The 16,122-nt window shown below is 40.0% G+C and overlaps 2 protein-coding genes and 1 long non-coding RNA gene across 4 annotated transcripts in view; 1 reads left to right on the top strand and 2 right to left on the bottom strand.

The window, feature by feature from the left end:
• LOC127533929 (zinc finger protein OZF-like) overlaps window positions 1-16,122 on the bottom strand; it is a 180,198-nt gene that overhangs the window by 64,022 nt on the left and 100,054 nt on the right. The window lies entirely within an intron of this gene.
• Window positions 1-16,122, bottom strand: part of LOC127533939 (NACHT, LRR and PYD domains-containing protein 3-like) — a 46,972-nt gene that overhangs the window by 5,014 nt on the left and 25,836 nt on the right. The window contains exons 8-9 of the mRNA XM_051948109.1: window positions 14,717-14,890; window positions 14,244-14,417 (exon numbers count right to left, since the gene is read on the bottom strand). Coding sequence (XP_051804069.1) covers window positions 14,244-14,417; window positions 14,717-14,890 — 348 coding nt within the window. The remainder of the gene's footprint in view (window positions 1-14,243; window positions 14,418-14,716; window positions 14,891-16,122) is intronic.
• On the top strand, window positions 3,236-6,177 carry LOC127533957 (uncharacterized). Its single transcript, XR_007941852.1, has 3 exons — window positions 3,236-4,210; window positions 4,304-4,495; window positions 5,434-6,177. It is a non-coding gene; the product is annotated as an uncharacterized LOC127533957 (long non-coding RNA).

Here is a 16,122-nt window from a genome sequence, read left to right as displayed (position 1 = left end):
TTCATTTTTTTATTACACTACTTACTTTACTTTTACATTTTACTCTGACAAACCTATGTGTATGTTAAGGTACTACATAAATAATGTTGCTTGATTTCTTGCTCAAGAACTTTTTTGCAAGCTGTTCTTGTTGACGTGTTTGTGAAACTTTCACGAAAGTTCTTTGACATTTCAGGTGTCAGAGTCATCTGGTTCACATTTGACAGAACAAAAGCAAATTAAGCTTTTCATAGGATCTTAATTTTTTTTTTATTGTTTTGAATTCCACAGCTGACTTACAAATAGAATAGCTGAAGCTTGCTCGGTTACAGAGGACCAATTTCCAATGCAGGAACTTGCATAATTTTGTTTTGAGGCAACCAGAACATTTGTTTGTGTTCTGACTGCAAGAATTGCTCCTTCAGAAACTGTTTATGGCCATTTTTGTGGAAGGAAAAAAGCAACCATTCCAGGGTATGTGGGTCTCAGCAGCTGTGACAGACCACTGTGCAGGTTCTGAAGCTGATTAGTTTAGCTTGTAGATGACAACATGCAGGAGTTTTCTGCCCTGTTGATATCCTTGTGAATTTTCCATCCCTCTTTACACGAAAACATAATTTGGAATTTTTGACTACTGCATGTGCTGCTTTTCAAAGTCCGACTGAATAATTTGAATTGGAGAAAAACAGTTTAAAACACTAATTTTCTTATTTGGCATTGGTTGGAATATTTTCTAGAGCCCAGGTAAGTGAAACACTAATGCTGCAGAAAGTATGACATATTTTTTATTGACACAATCACTGCATCAGCATTCAGCAATCATTATCATTGTGTGGTGGTCTCTGTTTGTTGTAGCCTCATGTAGGCAGAACGTGTGAAGAGGCTAAATATGAAGGATATTGGAATGGAGGCTCTGTGTTTTGCGATTATATGAGTGTGATTGCCATAGAAACATGCCTTGTGCTTTGTTTTTTCTTGTCTGTGAGGGCTAAACAACGCTGTGATTGCCGTGAAAACGTGCCTAGGACAGAGATTTTATTGTCTGCTAACAGTAAAAGCCATAACATAACATATATTGTCCCATCAGTGATGACAAGCAGGCCTTGAAGTTGGTGTATTCACACAGGATCAAATAGCACGCCGGAGCTTCTTGCCACTACCGGAAGTCAGCGCCGATTTACCATGGCACCGCTGTTGTTTGAGCTAAGCTAGGCTAATAGTTAATTCTGCTTCCTGTCTTTGAGCTAAGCTGTGTGTGGTGGCGGCGGCGGCGGCGCAGCAACTTCCAATCGTTGGGCCGTTTACAATCGTCGTTAACAAGCTATCATTAACGTCGTTACCATCGCGCGGGAGTATCAGCGACAATAAAGTGTTCAAACTTCAAATGAAATCGGCGGAAATCCGCGGATCCGCGGTAAATTCCCATCCCTGAAAAAAGCGGAATTCCGCGAATTTGCGGAAAAATCACATCCCTGAAGCTAATAACTTTTCTCCGGTAAGTCGCTGCCCTATTTTCCAAGACGACACTCCTCTGACTCTCTGACCTGCTGCCTGGATGCTGGACGTCACATCGATCCGTCCTCTCGCAAGTAACATCGTATTAACCTGACATATCAAAGAGTAGATACTGAGCAAGACAATTATCCGTAGTTCACTTTAGTACTCACGAGTACCCAACACAATGCAGGACTCTGCTGTGAAAGAGAAAACGTGCAGCAGTGGTGTATTTGCGACAACAAATTTGAAGGAGCGACAGCTAGGATTTAGGAATAGTGGCCCGTCACTGCTGAATGAATGTAGAGCAAACACTGGGATCCGAAGATCAACAGGACTCCAAACGAATACATGCAGGCCGGCGAGTGTCGGAGATTGACGGCTGGGACGCGTATTTTAACAGACAAAAAATTAAGACGTTTTATTTTGATGTTACAAGATCACCATAATCTTCAAATTTAGAATTAAATTTTAATAATTAACAATCTAAAATAAAATACATTTTAATTAAATAGCCTGCTGATTATTTATTTTTCAAAGCTGCAGGGAGCCGCAAAAGAGGGATGAAAGAGCTGCATGTGGCTCCGGAGCCGCGGGTTGCCGACCCCTGCCATAGACATATATACGTAGACGTCTCATTGACTGCGGCCGCCCACTCCAGCGGCGTGCCTGCAGCGCCTCTATCTTGGATCGGGGCCACTCGCTCCTACAATGCATTACTTCCATAGAGGAATGATGTGCTTCTACAATTAAAGTTGTCATAAATCGCTCAATTCTCAAGCAATTTTGACGGAGTTTGCTTGTAGCAAACGCCAGACACGCTAGATAGACAGACAGATAGACAGACAGATATAAATAAATTAAAAAAACAACAACAAACAGAAAATGTTCAGATGTGCTCAGGTTTTTATTAACTTTACATTTACAGCTTTACATTGCATTGGAGTACAATTATTATTTTTGTATTATTGTACTACTACTGTATTTCTGTTATTGCTATTCATATAATTATCATTATACTCCTATAATATTGTATGATTATTGTTTATTATTTTTGTATTACAGTTACTGGTATTATTATTATGATTATTATTACTATTACTTCTATTATTGGAATGGCATGGGAGAGTGCAATTAACACAATCCGCTAACTTTTTAATTCGTACTTGTTAACTTCGTTCCTATTTATATATTGACTTTGATTGTTTTTATCTTGCACTAAATTTTAATTTTATTTCGGGTGTTTTTTTCTTTTGTATTTTATCCTGTACTGTTAGTGCTATGTTGTCACTGGAACTACAATTTCCCTGAGGAACTCTCCAAAGGGATCAATAAAGTTATATCTATCTATCTATCTATCTATCTATCTATCTATCTATCTAGCTATCTATTACTACAACTATTATAATTACTCTTACTATTATTACTGCTATTATTACTACTATTACTATTATTATTACTATTATTACTACTACTACTACTACTACTATTACTATTATATCAATTAGTATTATTATTACTATTATTACTGCTATTATTACTATTATTTTTTATCGTTATTATTATTATTACTGTTACTACTACTATTACTATTATATCACGTGTATAAATCACGTTCTTTGGGAAAGCTTAAACATGTGAGAAAAGTAGCCAGAAATATAGAATTGTCTACAACAAAAATAATTTCCTCATAAATCAGGGCTATTATTAGATCTATCAGATGCTGTATTCTAACCCACCAGTTACTGCAGTAAGTCTGTTTTTTTTCTTTGTAACGGGCTGTTGCTAGGAACGCGAGATTCATAACATAGAATTTTAAACAAAAAATTGTCTCAGATTAGTTATTTCACCGGTAAGCAGCTGTGTAATACACAGGATGATGTAGAGAGCTGGTTAGATCATGGGTAGAAGCCAGACACGGAGCTGATGGGGTTCTATCCGTCTTGTCGGCGTTTATTTCACTCTAGCTATGACAACCTGCTAACAATATATTATCCTTACATACATCTTACATGTGAAAAGTAATCCCATGAGCTCTTGTTTCCTTACAGCTCTCATTAGAGCATCCATAGGCTGAACAGAAGTCCGGCATCTTTAAATAACTATGCTGGAGTCAGAGGGAGATAGTGTGTAGCTTAAGTGTTGAGTGGCAAAACCAGCATTGTAAAAATATCTGAGCACATTGTATAGTAGCTACACCTGTGACGTTTCTAAAAAATCAAACAGTTTGGCAATCGGTTCAAAATTCAGCGAATAATTCCACTTTGAGATTCAGCAGTACCTCTTGCCTCCGTAGATGTCTATGCACTGCTGCCTCCGCTGGCCCCGGTTCAAGATGGCGGCGCTGTAAGCACGTCTCTCGACAGCCTATGAGGCGTCTATGTATATATGTCTATGTGTTTAGCTGCCTGCCTGGCTAAATACTGGAGCTATGTCAAAAATTAATTTCTCCATCACTCACATGTATGAAATGACATGAAAACAGACCCCAGGTTGAAAAAAAACGAAGTTCCCCTTTAAGGCGAAGTGCGTCTGAAGTGATTTTTTATTTTTTATTTTCTATGTTAGTATTTTTTGAATGTCAGCGCTGGCCAATCATGTTCTACTGTAACATCATGTTATACTGTAACATGATTGGCCAGCGCTATCGTCATGGCATAGTTCTGACCAACCGGGTTGAGCCCTCATAGAAGACGGGAGCTGGCGGTCTTTCATTTCCATTGCGAGGAAAAGCTTGGTTATTTTTATAGCATTGTTATTTTTCTCTTTCTGTCTAGTAGTAATTTTTATATGACAGAAAAAGTACTGATATATTATTTATGTCTTTCAGGTTTGAAAATGTATGCATATGTGCGATACATTGCTGACAATGTCCACAAGACTGTGTCCACAAAAGAAATCGAAAATTTCCATCCCCGAAATCTGGATGACTTCAATGCCAAGAAGCGGTATAAAATCCTCTGCAGAAGAACCCCAGAGGAAAGCGGCTCTTATTATTATGGGCAAATTTTAAAATTGGCAGGTAAAAATTCATTATGGCCTTACAAATTTTGCATCTTTGCCATGTTAGTCTTGATGAATTAAAGAGGACATGAAACAGTCAACTAAGTTGTGATAGTTTACGAAATGGACTTCCCCTCTAATTAACTATTATATATTAAACATAATAAATGTAAGCATTTAAGAGAGAAAAAGAAGCTCTGTTTTAGATTTCGTAGTAAGTAAAAAATAAAGACAATGAGATGTTATTGGCTGAAAAGAACGCCAAAATCCAAAAATTACAGGACAAAAATAAGGAACTTTCTGAAGAGCCCAAGACAATACGAAGTCTGAATCTGCGCTTGCAAGAGCAGCTCCTCAGTACCCCAGGTTTCTTCTCAAGTTTTTTTTCTTATTAGATTAAGGGGCTGTGTCCACCAAACACGCTTTTTAGCAACTGATTTCAGAGCGCTTAGCGCTCTCTCCTCAGAATGCCACAGTTGCTAGGTTACAAAATGAGTCCTTTCATATTTCCGTGTTCTCTCCAGTTGTGTTGCTGTCACTAACATATGCCTACTCCTTTATTTTTATTGGTCAGTGTGAGAAAAGTGACATTGACGAGCATCACGCTGTTCCAAAAGTTGACCAGATTACAACTCATTACAACAAATAAAGTCAGCTCTGAGAGCATTATTTCTGCCAAGGGTGCTGAGCGCTGTGAGCACCAAACTACATAGGATCGGAATGTAAAGTAGATGCTCAGAGTTTGGTGGACATGACCAATAAATTAGTGCTTTTGTGTTTGAGTGGCATGTGCAGCAGCTTTATTATCCAGCCTGTTTGTCTGAGTGTGAGAAGAATTGATGCAGTGCCTGTACTGTAGCCACAACCAAACTCAGAGTTCATACAGTGCTACTTACTGGGTGTTTTTATTTTTATACAGTGTAGAATTTTATTCATATTTTTTATTCTATCCTACAGGGATCCTGAAACAATCTCTCCCCCAGTCTGGAGAAACAGATCTGGAAGGACCTGACGTGATCACCCCAGAGCTGGACGAAGAAGGAAAAGTAACCATTTCACACACAGTTTTGGTTTGATAATGTCTTTCAAAGGGATGTAGTATACCATTTGAAAGATTGATCATTATTAATAGGGTTGTATGGGGTCACGGTAATACCGTTTAATAACGTTGTTAAAAAATGTTGATGGTATTAACAATGCTGTCGGTGTCGTCATGGTTTGGTGCGCCGTCACATACTGTAATGTTGCTGGCTACAGATTTCTGTCGTAGGCATGAGCACTGAGCAGTGTGTGGAGTCTGGATAGTCTCGATAGCAGATTGTCCTCAAATTTTTTCCAGTATTAGCACTCAGTGACCTTAAGGTGTGGAGGCTGACATGACATTTGGCCGGAGTTCTCCTTTAAGTCTCAGGTCTAACAGAACACTTGTTTTTATTTTTATAGATCAAACTTGGCCCAGGAGTTTCCCTGAACAAGGAGAAATGGCAGAGGGTGCAGGAAGTAAAATCAAACTCCCAATTCTTCAAGTCGTTGGCAGTTTGCATTTGGGGCACAGAGGGACTGAGGGAGAGAAGCGTCACAGGGGCCAAATCAAACACGGTCAAAGACTCTGTCCCCAAGCGCATAGCCGTCAGTTTAGGGGGGACGGTGGGGATGTGTCCCCCCCACTTCTTGTCAGGGGTCATTTTGTCTTCACCACATTCAAATTCTTCACATGTAAGCCGTTGTAACCCCGGTTATTTTCAGTAGTATAGAAAATTCCGACGCTCCTGAACGCACCATCCGCACTCGGCCGAGAGTTGCACAGACATGCAGCACACCTTCGTGAGGTTAAAAAAAAACGTGGAGATCCTAAATTTGCGCCTGTGCCAAGTGGAAGCTCCGACCCAGGGTGTGCATTTCCATCTGACAATGGCTGTGGTGAGTTTGAAAACTTGTTTGCTTGTTTAACCCTGTGATTATCATATTTAATAAATATATGCAAGGGTGGGGGGGTTGTTTTGTTTTGACGAGTGGATGTCTGAATAACTACACTGAACACACTATCTTACCAAATTTACTAATGGTACAATTTGCCGTGAGTAAAACGCTCTGTCAGGAAAATGTGCATTATTCCTGATATAATAATACCAAATCCAGTTAGAATATGGGATGCCAGATGAATTGCAGCACTTTTGGAACAACATTTTGAAGCTGTTCAGCCTTATCTTAGCAATACCTCAGTCGGGATGGAGCAGAGCTGATGTTAATTATCACTAATAATTATCGTCCCTGGGATAGCACCACGTGGTTCTACTGAAACTAAAGAAGCTACTCTTTGTATAAAGATGTACACAGGGCTCTCACGTTTTGATCTCAGGTCACAGTGAGATTTTGCTGGCTTGCGACAGGGGGGTGGTGGTGCTGGGGTAGGGGGGTCCTCACCCATCCTTAAGCACTTATAATATTTTAAAACAAAACCCAGTTAATTAGGACTCATGTGCTTTTTTTGCCGCCACAATTACCTAATGGGTCATTATGTTACTTTGTGGTATTAGCATATTACATCAGGTAATGATGCAACATATACTGCAAATGTGACTCTTTTTTTAGTATTTACCTCTAACATTTCTATAATGCTCTTTCAAACTGAAAATGTGCAGTTTTTATTTTAATTATAGATGAACACTTCTCATGTTCAAAGTATAACTACCTAACTTAACATTGATTATTGGTTTAAGTGTGGTACCTGACCAGAGTTTGTATGTTAATGTGATTAGACTTTGCTTTTCCATGTAATGTGGTGTGGTGTGGAGGAAGAATAAGGTTAAGCTCTCGTTTAAACATTTTTTCCGTAGGTTTTTTTCTAGTCATGGTACTTTTCAGGCTTTGTATGATCAGTGGCTCTGTGTATGTAATTAATGGTCTATGTTTTGTGTCTAAGGTTTTCAAGATACAGTTTCCTCTCCCCTGTACATCTGTACTTCCTTCTTGTTCTTGAACACTACCAGCTGCAGTCTGGAATTCCACTTGCTGTGAAGGTATGTCAGAATTGGAGAACTGAATGGGTTCTTTGTAAAATTGTCACTGGTTAAAATGTTTTTGAGATTGTACTTTCTGTGAATTTTATTGTTTGTGTTGGAGAAACTAGTTACTGTAGTGAAATTACAAAGTATATGTATTTGTAATCAGGTTCAGTCACTGAGAAAAATATGTAATAAATTTAGTAAAAAATTCATATTTTTTGGGCAATACAAATGAATTTCAACTGATTGTGTTCAGCAAAAATCTCATGTTTAAAATTTGACATTTTTTCTATTGCTTGTCATCATTTCTCTGTGCAGTAAAGCTTCTTTTTTCAGATATCTGGACAACTTTGGTGGGCCTGGGATCTTTCTGCATGGAGTTTGCATGTTCTCCCTGTGCATGCGTGGGTTTTCTCCGGGTACTCCGGCTTCCTCCCACAGTCCAAAAACATGCTGAGGTTAATTGGTTACTCTAAATTGCCCATAGGTGTGAATGTGAGTGTGATTGTGTGTCTGTATATGTAGCCCTGTGACAGACTGGTGACCTGTCCAGGGTGTCCCCTGCCTTCACCCAAGTCAGCTGGGATAGACTCCAGCACCCCCCATGACCCTAGTGAGGATAAAGCGATGGATGGATGGATGGATGGATGGATGTACAACTTTGTTCGTCCAAGCTGAGTTGGCAAATGAGATCAATATTCAACATCAATGGTAATGTCTTTTAACCAAAGACTGTATAATAATTTATTAGAAAAATAATCAAGACACTTTGATGTGATCAAATAAGTACATATTACACTTACGTCGTAACTAGTAATCTGTAACCTACAGGACAACCTCACTAACTCTGATTTTCTTTATTTGTTTGTGTAGACCTCACCTCTTCATTCTCAGTCACCTGGGGGGTATTCCACGAAGCTGGCTAAAACAGGCTGGGCTTACGCCGGTAAGCGTGGCTTGAATAAGCGGCAACTTTAATCTCAGCTACAAGTAGTTCCACAAATGAGGCTCAGCTGTTTTTCAGAGACGCTTATTCAAGCCAGGCTGATCCAAGCCAGGCTGAGCGCGCGTCCGGGGGAGATAAAAAGCCCCGACGTGTCGATCGTCGAAATGATGATATTTTGTCCAAAAACAGAGCGGAGAATTTCTCTTCGGCGGAGCAGAAACTTCTCACAGAGTTGTACAAGGACTACAGGGAGATTATCACAAGAAAAGGCAACACGGTTGATAAATAAAGCTCAAGACGCTGCCTGGCAAAGCATTGCCGACCGTTTAAATGCGTAAGTGTTTATTTTCTTTTAAATGAAGCACTTAGTCTGAGCGTACACACGCACACGTCTGAAAATTAAATTTTCAGAGGGCAAGTTTTTGACACTGATTAGGGATAACCCACAACTGCAGTGGTTGATGAATTTTTTTTCCTCACCCTGAAGTATATATATATATATATATATACATATATGAGAGGAAGAGGCTACAACATAGCCTGCTTTTGTGTAATGTGATGGTGGTTTTCACTTTTTACTCTGGTAGGCCTAATTCATGTTCTTGATTTGACAAATATATATCCACCATAGATGAATAAAGCAGCAGGTAACACCTAAAACCAAAGTAGGAATACTTTGGAAAAAAGGGGCAACTTCATGTGGAGATGTTTCATCAAACACTCAAACTTTGAATAAAAAAGCAGAAAAAAACATGTAGGCCTATAGAGGAGATGTCATTTTTATTAGAGATGATAGTGCTACTGTGCCCTACATTTAAATAAGGGAGAAGACACAAATGAGCTGTACACAAAATAGTTCTCTCATCGTTTGGCATCACCTTTGGATTATCATCATGATCAGATTGGACCGCTGGTCAAAGGAAGGTATTCTTTATGGAAAACTGTGGCTGTTGTGTCCTGCTTATTTTAACACAATCTGTGCCTATTCCTGTTACGTGTTGACTGCACTTTGAGGGTGAAAGAAGAAAGAAAATCAGATATTTCCAAGTATTTACCGCTGATGGATTCGAACCCACGGCGCAATGAAAAGTAAAACCACATTTAATCTACTTAACTACACTTTAACCACTGATCCACAGTGACAAAATGTGTAGTGTAATATGATAGAGTTTGATTCACGGTTATTCCGGCGTTATTTAAAAAAGGTCTCAATGTATGTCACCGAACAAGAACATCATTGATTACAGATCAAGATGATTTTAATGTGTAACATGCGGTTCACAGGCGTCTTTCTGAAGCTCGTCAGAACCTTCTCTGACATGGGGCTAAAGTAAGCTTGACTGTTAGCCTGCCCTGGACCAGGCTTGTCGCTCTGGCTGAGTTACCATGGTTACCAAGCCAGGCTAGCCCTAAGTTGGTGGAACAAAACTCTCACTAAAGTTAGCGAAGCTGACCAAAATAAGCCAGGCTTAAACCTAAGCCAGCTTCGTGGAATACCCCCCTGCTCTGGCAGCTCTTTGTTTATTTCTGTTGAACTCTGCTTCTAGACAAATAAAATGATGGAAAAACACACCTGAGATTGATGGTTTTCTGTGTTTCACGTACCTTGAATGTTCAATAATGTCTGTACTTGTGTCAATGGTATGGTTACCATTTTAATATATTTCTTTAATGGTGCCAGAGCATTTTAACCATGGCAAAAAATGTGGTTATACTTGGTATGTTTGCGTGTTGAGTCTAAAGATATTTGAGGACATCTAGTGGTGATTATTAAGGATTACCAGATTGTTTTAATTTGCCTCAGTGAAAGCCAGAACGTGGCTGTATGGATGGAAAGAGTTTTGATAAAATGGCTCATAAGGCCAAAATGTTTCAGTTGTCATTTATTAACTAAAGTTGTTGACGACAGTAATGGTAGTCAAATTGGTCCTGCTAGATAAACCAGAAGGTAAACTCCATTATATTCATGGAGTTATTGTACAGTAACTGTACAAATATCAGAGCAATTGCTGTTAGATGGCACTTACGTTGCATTTCTGCGTTGTGAAAAAAGCTCTGTTGGTTGCTTTTCTTTTTGACATGTTCATCGGGTATTTGCTGAGATTTTATTAATGAAAGAAGGCAAAAGAATGAATGGCCGCACACCGGTTGTTTAGGAGGCGGTAAACACATAGGCGTCAGTTTAGGGGGGGACGGTGGGGACGTGTCCCCCCCACTTTTTGTCAGGGGTCATTTTGTCTCCAACACATTCAAATTCTTCACATGAAAGCCGTTGTAAACCCAGTTATTTTCAGTAGTATAGAAAATTCCGACGCTCCTGAACGCACCATCCGCACTCGGCCGAGAGTTGCACAGACACGCAGCACACCTTCGTGAGGTTTAAAACAAAAACAAAAAAAAACCGCGCAGATGCTAAATTTGCGCCTGTGCCAAGTGGAAGCTCCGACCAGAGGCGTGCAGGGGCAAAATTTCGGCCCGGGACAATTAGTACTATAGCGGCCCACAGACTCCTCTACCCACATGTACCGATGGCGCAACAGCTTGAGCCTCTGCCTTTGGTGTGGTGGTTGTGACTTCGAGCCCAGCTTGTGGCATTTTGCCGCCGTTCTTCGACATTTTCTCAAAGTGCTGTGGTCTCCATCCCCCCCCACTTTTAAAAACAAACTGACGCCCTTGGGTAAACACAACGTAGCAAAATCGAACTCTTCCAAGAAACACCACAGAAGAAGAGGAGGCCATGACCCGGATTATCCATCCATGGTGGAATTTCACTTGAATTAATAAAGAAAATAATGATAATTATAATGATAATAAATGTTTCCAGTCTACAAACAAGATAGGTAATAAAAGAAGCCTTCATATTGTGATATTTTCTTCTTCCGCTGCTTATTTACTGGGTTTTTGCAACAGTTTGAGTTGAGTTTGAGTCATGAGACAGATTTATCGTGGTGGCTTTTTTGGAGAGCTGGCTATCTGTGTTTTTGTAATTTTTCCTTTTACTCCTTGAGTTGCTTTGTGCTAAAACTGTTTGATTTGAGTGGGAATGGCTGGTTAGGCTTAAAGTCAATATTCTCCCGCTCACGGACATACGATGGGTTGTCATGGTAACAGCTTGTGCTCCGATGTAACTCCAGCTATGGTCCTCAGTGACCCCTGGTTTATTCTCTTGTATTCAAAATGGCTTAACCTTTATCTTATTTGCAATGAAGAGAGTTGAGTGGTTGCTTTATGTGCTGTCCCTGATTTCAACATGAAGTTCAACATCGTTAGGGGTTCGTAATTCATGTAAAAGTGTCGGCACAGCTCTCAAGCGGGTTTTATTCAATACATGACAATTACTTAAAACATGAAATAACTCTTATGCATTTTATAGTAGCATACCAAAAGCAACATCAGTTACAGTCATCATCCCAAGCACTTCTCAAATGTCACTTTTGCCAGTCTCCATCCCCCCCACTTTTAAAAACAAACTGACGCACTTGCCCAAGCGTCCCCTGACCCCAGAAAAAGTGGCTGTCATAAGAGGTAAGTACCTTATAACCCATTATACAACAGTTAGTTCCAACTGAGTAATTTAACTGGATGAGAGGCATTCTATGAGTGCTGATATACAGTACAACATCACTGGGACTTTTTACAGACCTATCACTCCAGTGTACAGTCATCCTATTAACTGTTAATTAGCATTACAGGGAACCCCGACACACAGCAGAGGGAATTACAATCACCGGCTCAAAATACGTGATTTGAACTCATTCTATTGATTGAAAAACTGCATGCGGGGACCCGTGGCCATAGTGTCATATTGTCTCGGCTTGCTGCGGCGCTGTGTACGGAAGCCTGTGAGGGCGCGCAGAGAAACGGAGGGAACATCAATAAAAATTGATTTTTAAAAATTATGAATGAATTGAGAATTGTAAAGGATAATAATCCCGACTCTTATATAAATGGATTTTTTTCTCCCAGCCCTACCTCTTTTTTCTTTTAAATTGATTTCTCACAGCAGCTTTGTCGTAGTTTGCTAAGTCAAATACTTTGTCTTTGGTGACAGACTGCCTGAGGGACCGGCTTCAGAAGATGGGCGATCCAAAGGAGGCCATTGAACAGCAGCCGGCCCTAGTTAGACGAGCCATATCAGAAAAGATTAGTGATATTAGGAAGAGGAGCCCTCAGACAGAGGTGAGTATTGTGTTCAAACTCTTGCTCTAGTTTTTCGGCAGCAGTGGTTAGGGACTTCAGGTCCAAAGCTTTTTTCAGTATATTCAGAATACACACTGCAGTCCCTTGCTTTGTACTGGAGCAATTGTAAATATTGAAAATCACACCACTCATTTAGTAGAGCTGTAACAGTTCACCTAACCTGTGGTTTACTTCAAACCTCGGTTTTTGACTCACGGTTTAGTTCAAACCTCGGTTTTCAAAACTACTAAAGAAATGTTTTGAAACTTTTGAGACAAAATGTCTGGATTTTATTAAAGAAATGTTGCACTGCAATAAAGAACATGAACGTTACATTTCAGTGTAACACTTTTCGTACCAGATCACAATAAAAAAAAAACTTCTCTTAATCTGTTAAAGCAGCACTGCAGAGCATTTTACTTTGGTCCACTTTAGCGGCCACCAATGGTCTTTCGGGTGCGTTGGAGAGGCCATTCTCTCTGTTACAGCACCAAGCCCCACAGAACAGACTCGGAAGAGAATATTTGAAGGTTCAAAAGTTCTGCAGTGTTGCTTTAGCTATCCAGGAATACAAAAAAAGTGGATGGGAAAATAGGACCAGGGTGGATAAAACTATACTTCCCATATAGTAGTGAAATGTTCTTGAAATTGCTGTGTCACTTGAATGAGGCTGTGACTAAAATATTAACAATTTTTCTTTTTCTGTTTCTCTCTAGGAAAAGCAGTAAACTGCTGCTGTCGACTTTGCCAAAGTTGTTGTTTGGTTTAAAAATAAATAAAAATGACAAACTGCAATGAGTTGTCACACCCCATATGTCCTGTTCCCAATTCGGAGGGGAAAATATCCGAATACATACACAATTACACACATGCATAGATGTCTCTGGTGTCCAGAGTTAAATAATTTTTGTTGCAGCAATAGGTTTCAGTAAGTTTTAGTTTTCAATTGGACCAGTTTTCTAATGTTTTTACATCCTAATGGGACCATTAGGTTCCTAATGGTTTTACATCCTAATGGGACCAGTACATTCCTAATGGTTTTACATCCTAATGGGACCATTAGGTTCCTAATGGTTTTACATCCTAATGGGACCAGTAGGTTCCTAATGGTTTTACATCCTAATGGGACCAGTACATTCCTAATGGTTTTACATCCTAATGGGACCAGTAGGTTCCTAATGGTTTTACATCCTAATGGGACCAGTACATTCCTAATGGTTTTACATCCTAATGGGACCAGTACGTTCCTAATGGTTTTACATCCTAATGGGACCAGTACGTTCCTAATGGTTTTACATCCTAATGGGACCAGTAGGTTCCTAATGGTTTTACATCCTAATGGGACCAGTACATTCCTAATGGTTTTACATCCTAATGGGACCAGTACATTCCTAATGGTTTTACATCCTAATGGGACCAGTAGGTTCCTAATGGTTTCTTCTAATGGTGTTCCAATTCCCATTAGACCGGTAGAATCCTAATGGTTCCTAATGGTTTTTTCTAATGGTATTCCACTGGATTTTTCAGCAGGGTGTAGTATTTCAGATCTCCTGCTCTGTGGTGTGTTCACTGCCCCCAGGGGGCGCCACTATTTAAGAAGCACTGAGCTAGGCTAAAAGGTTCCTGTCTGTCTGTACCTGAGAGTTTCCAGTCTACAGTGTGGATCCTCCACTTTAGCTCTCAGCTTCTTCTCTCCTGAGTCTCCTGGATGGTTGTAGCTCAGGTCCAGCTCTCTCAGATTTGAGGTCTTCAAGCTCAGAGCTGAGGCCAGAGAAGCACAGCCTTCCTCTGTGACCAGACAGCCTGACAGCCTGCACATACAAAACAACACAAACCTGATGGACAACACTTGGCTGGATGTTTCTCACTCTTTCTTTTCTTCTTTGTCTTTCAGATACATTTTGCTGCATATTCCATGCATCTCAAGAAAATCAACAATCTCAACAATGATTAGTGGGATTTAATCATGTGAAAAATAAACCCTGACAAAGTCCTGCACAAGTTCAGTAAAAGCTCATTTGATGAATCCCATCAGCAGAAATGATTGTACTCAGGTTAGCTGTTTATCCACTGATAGAAATCACATCAGTTTCAAAGTGTGAGTCCTGACCTGAGAGCTTCCAGTTTACAGTGTGGACTCTCCAGTCCAGCAGAAAGACTCTCCACTCCTGAATCCTGCAGGTTGTTGTTACTCAGGTCCAGCTCTGTCACACTGGAGGACTGGGAGCTGAGGACTGAGGACAGAGCTCCACAGCTTCTCTCTGACAGATTACAGTTATTAAGTCTGAAGAGACAAAGACAAGAAAAGAAGTAAAACATTAAGTTCAGTATTGTCTGTCCTGTTGAAAAGACAGCAGTGAATTTAACAACAAATACATCCCACTACGTCCAGAATACAGCAGCACTGAGGACAGTCCTCTGAAATATTATTTAAATGTGTAAATAATCCAAAGTGGAGAACATTACAGTAATCACATTACTTTGAAGCTGAGCAGTAAAGTTATTGATCTGATTAAAAATAAACTGACAGTTTAGATTTCCTAAATGAAGAATACAGGCCAAACAGCAAGAAATGAATCCAATAAAGGTCAGTACATCTTTCATTACTGTCATTAGAATGTTGGATGTATTTACTACTTTCTATGTCCACATTAATTTTTTGATGACACATTTAATCCTCCTCAGCATGAAGAAACTACATTTCTGCAGAGATGTTCCTCCATCTTCAGAGACTAGCTCTTCATCTGCTCTTTGTTGGAGGATTTGTGTTGCTCTACCTTTGTCTTTAAAATACCCCAAAGTTGTAGCCTAGCCACGCTAGACAACCGACGGCAACGAATTTAATTCTCTTCCAGGGTCGGTCCAGTTACCCTTGGTAAGCCTCGAGGTTGGATGCTCCTAAAACTGGCCGACGAATCACCATGAAGTGTAGAGTCAGAAGGCGGGCGTAACTAAGTGACGAAAGAGGCGCGATGATTCTGACAGAAACAACCGGAAACAACTAGCCTAGCTGCGCCAGACAACCCACAGCAACGAATTTAATTCTCTGCCAGGGTACAACAAAAATGACAACAGTCGTTGAGCTCCTGTCAGAGAGAAGCTCCGCTGAGAGCTCCCACATAACATAAGATATTCACCGAACCAGAAAGTCACGGAGACTGTAATTTTACTTGCAAGGGTAACACAGCACAGTGTAACAAGACACATTAGTGCGAGCTACAAAGACTGCTCCCATACGAAGTTTATTTTATACACGAGCAGAAATGAAGACATGGCATAAGATAAGAAATAGCTCGAGTTACACAAGGGGGTGTGCTAAGCTGAAAGAGTGGAAATATATTGGGATGTGGAGACTAGGGAGAGAGAGAGAGGGAGAGATATGTGCAGATAGAAGTGAGTGAGTGGTATTCTATAAAAATAGTCATGTAAAATACTATGCACACACAGTTAATGCTCTAAGGCTCGATTATGATAAATGTATTTACAAATTCAACTCTAACAGCTCCATTAGCACCG

The sequence above is a fragment of the Acanthochromis polyacanthus genome, chromosome 5 (assembly GCF_021347895.1).
Source record: "Acanthochromis polyacanthus isolate Apoly-LR-REF ecotype Palm Island chromosome 5, KAUST_Apoly_ChrSc, whole genome shotgun sequence".
Taxonomy (NCBI): Eukaryota; Metazoa; Chordata; class Actinopteri; family Pomacentridae; genus Acanthochromis; species Acanthochromis polyacanthus.
This window is presented reverse-complemented; position numbering and strand designations above follow the sequence as displayed.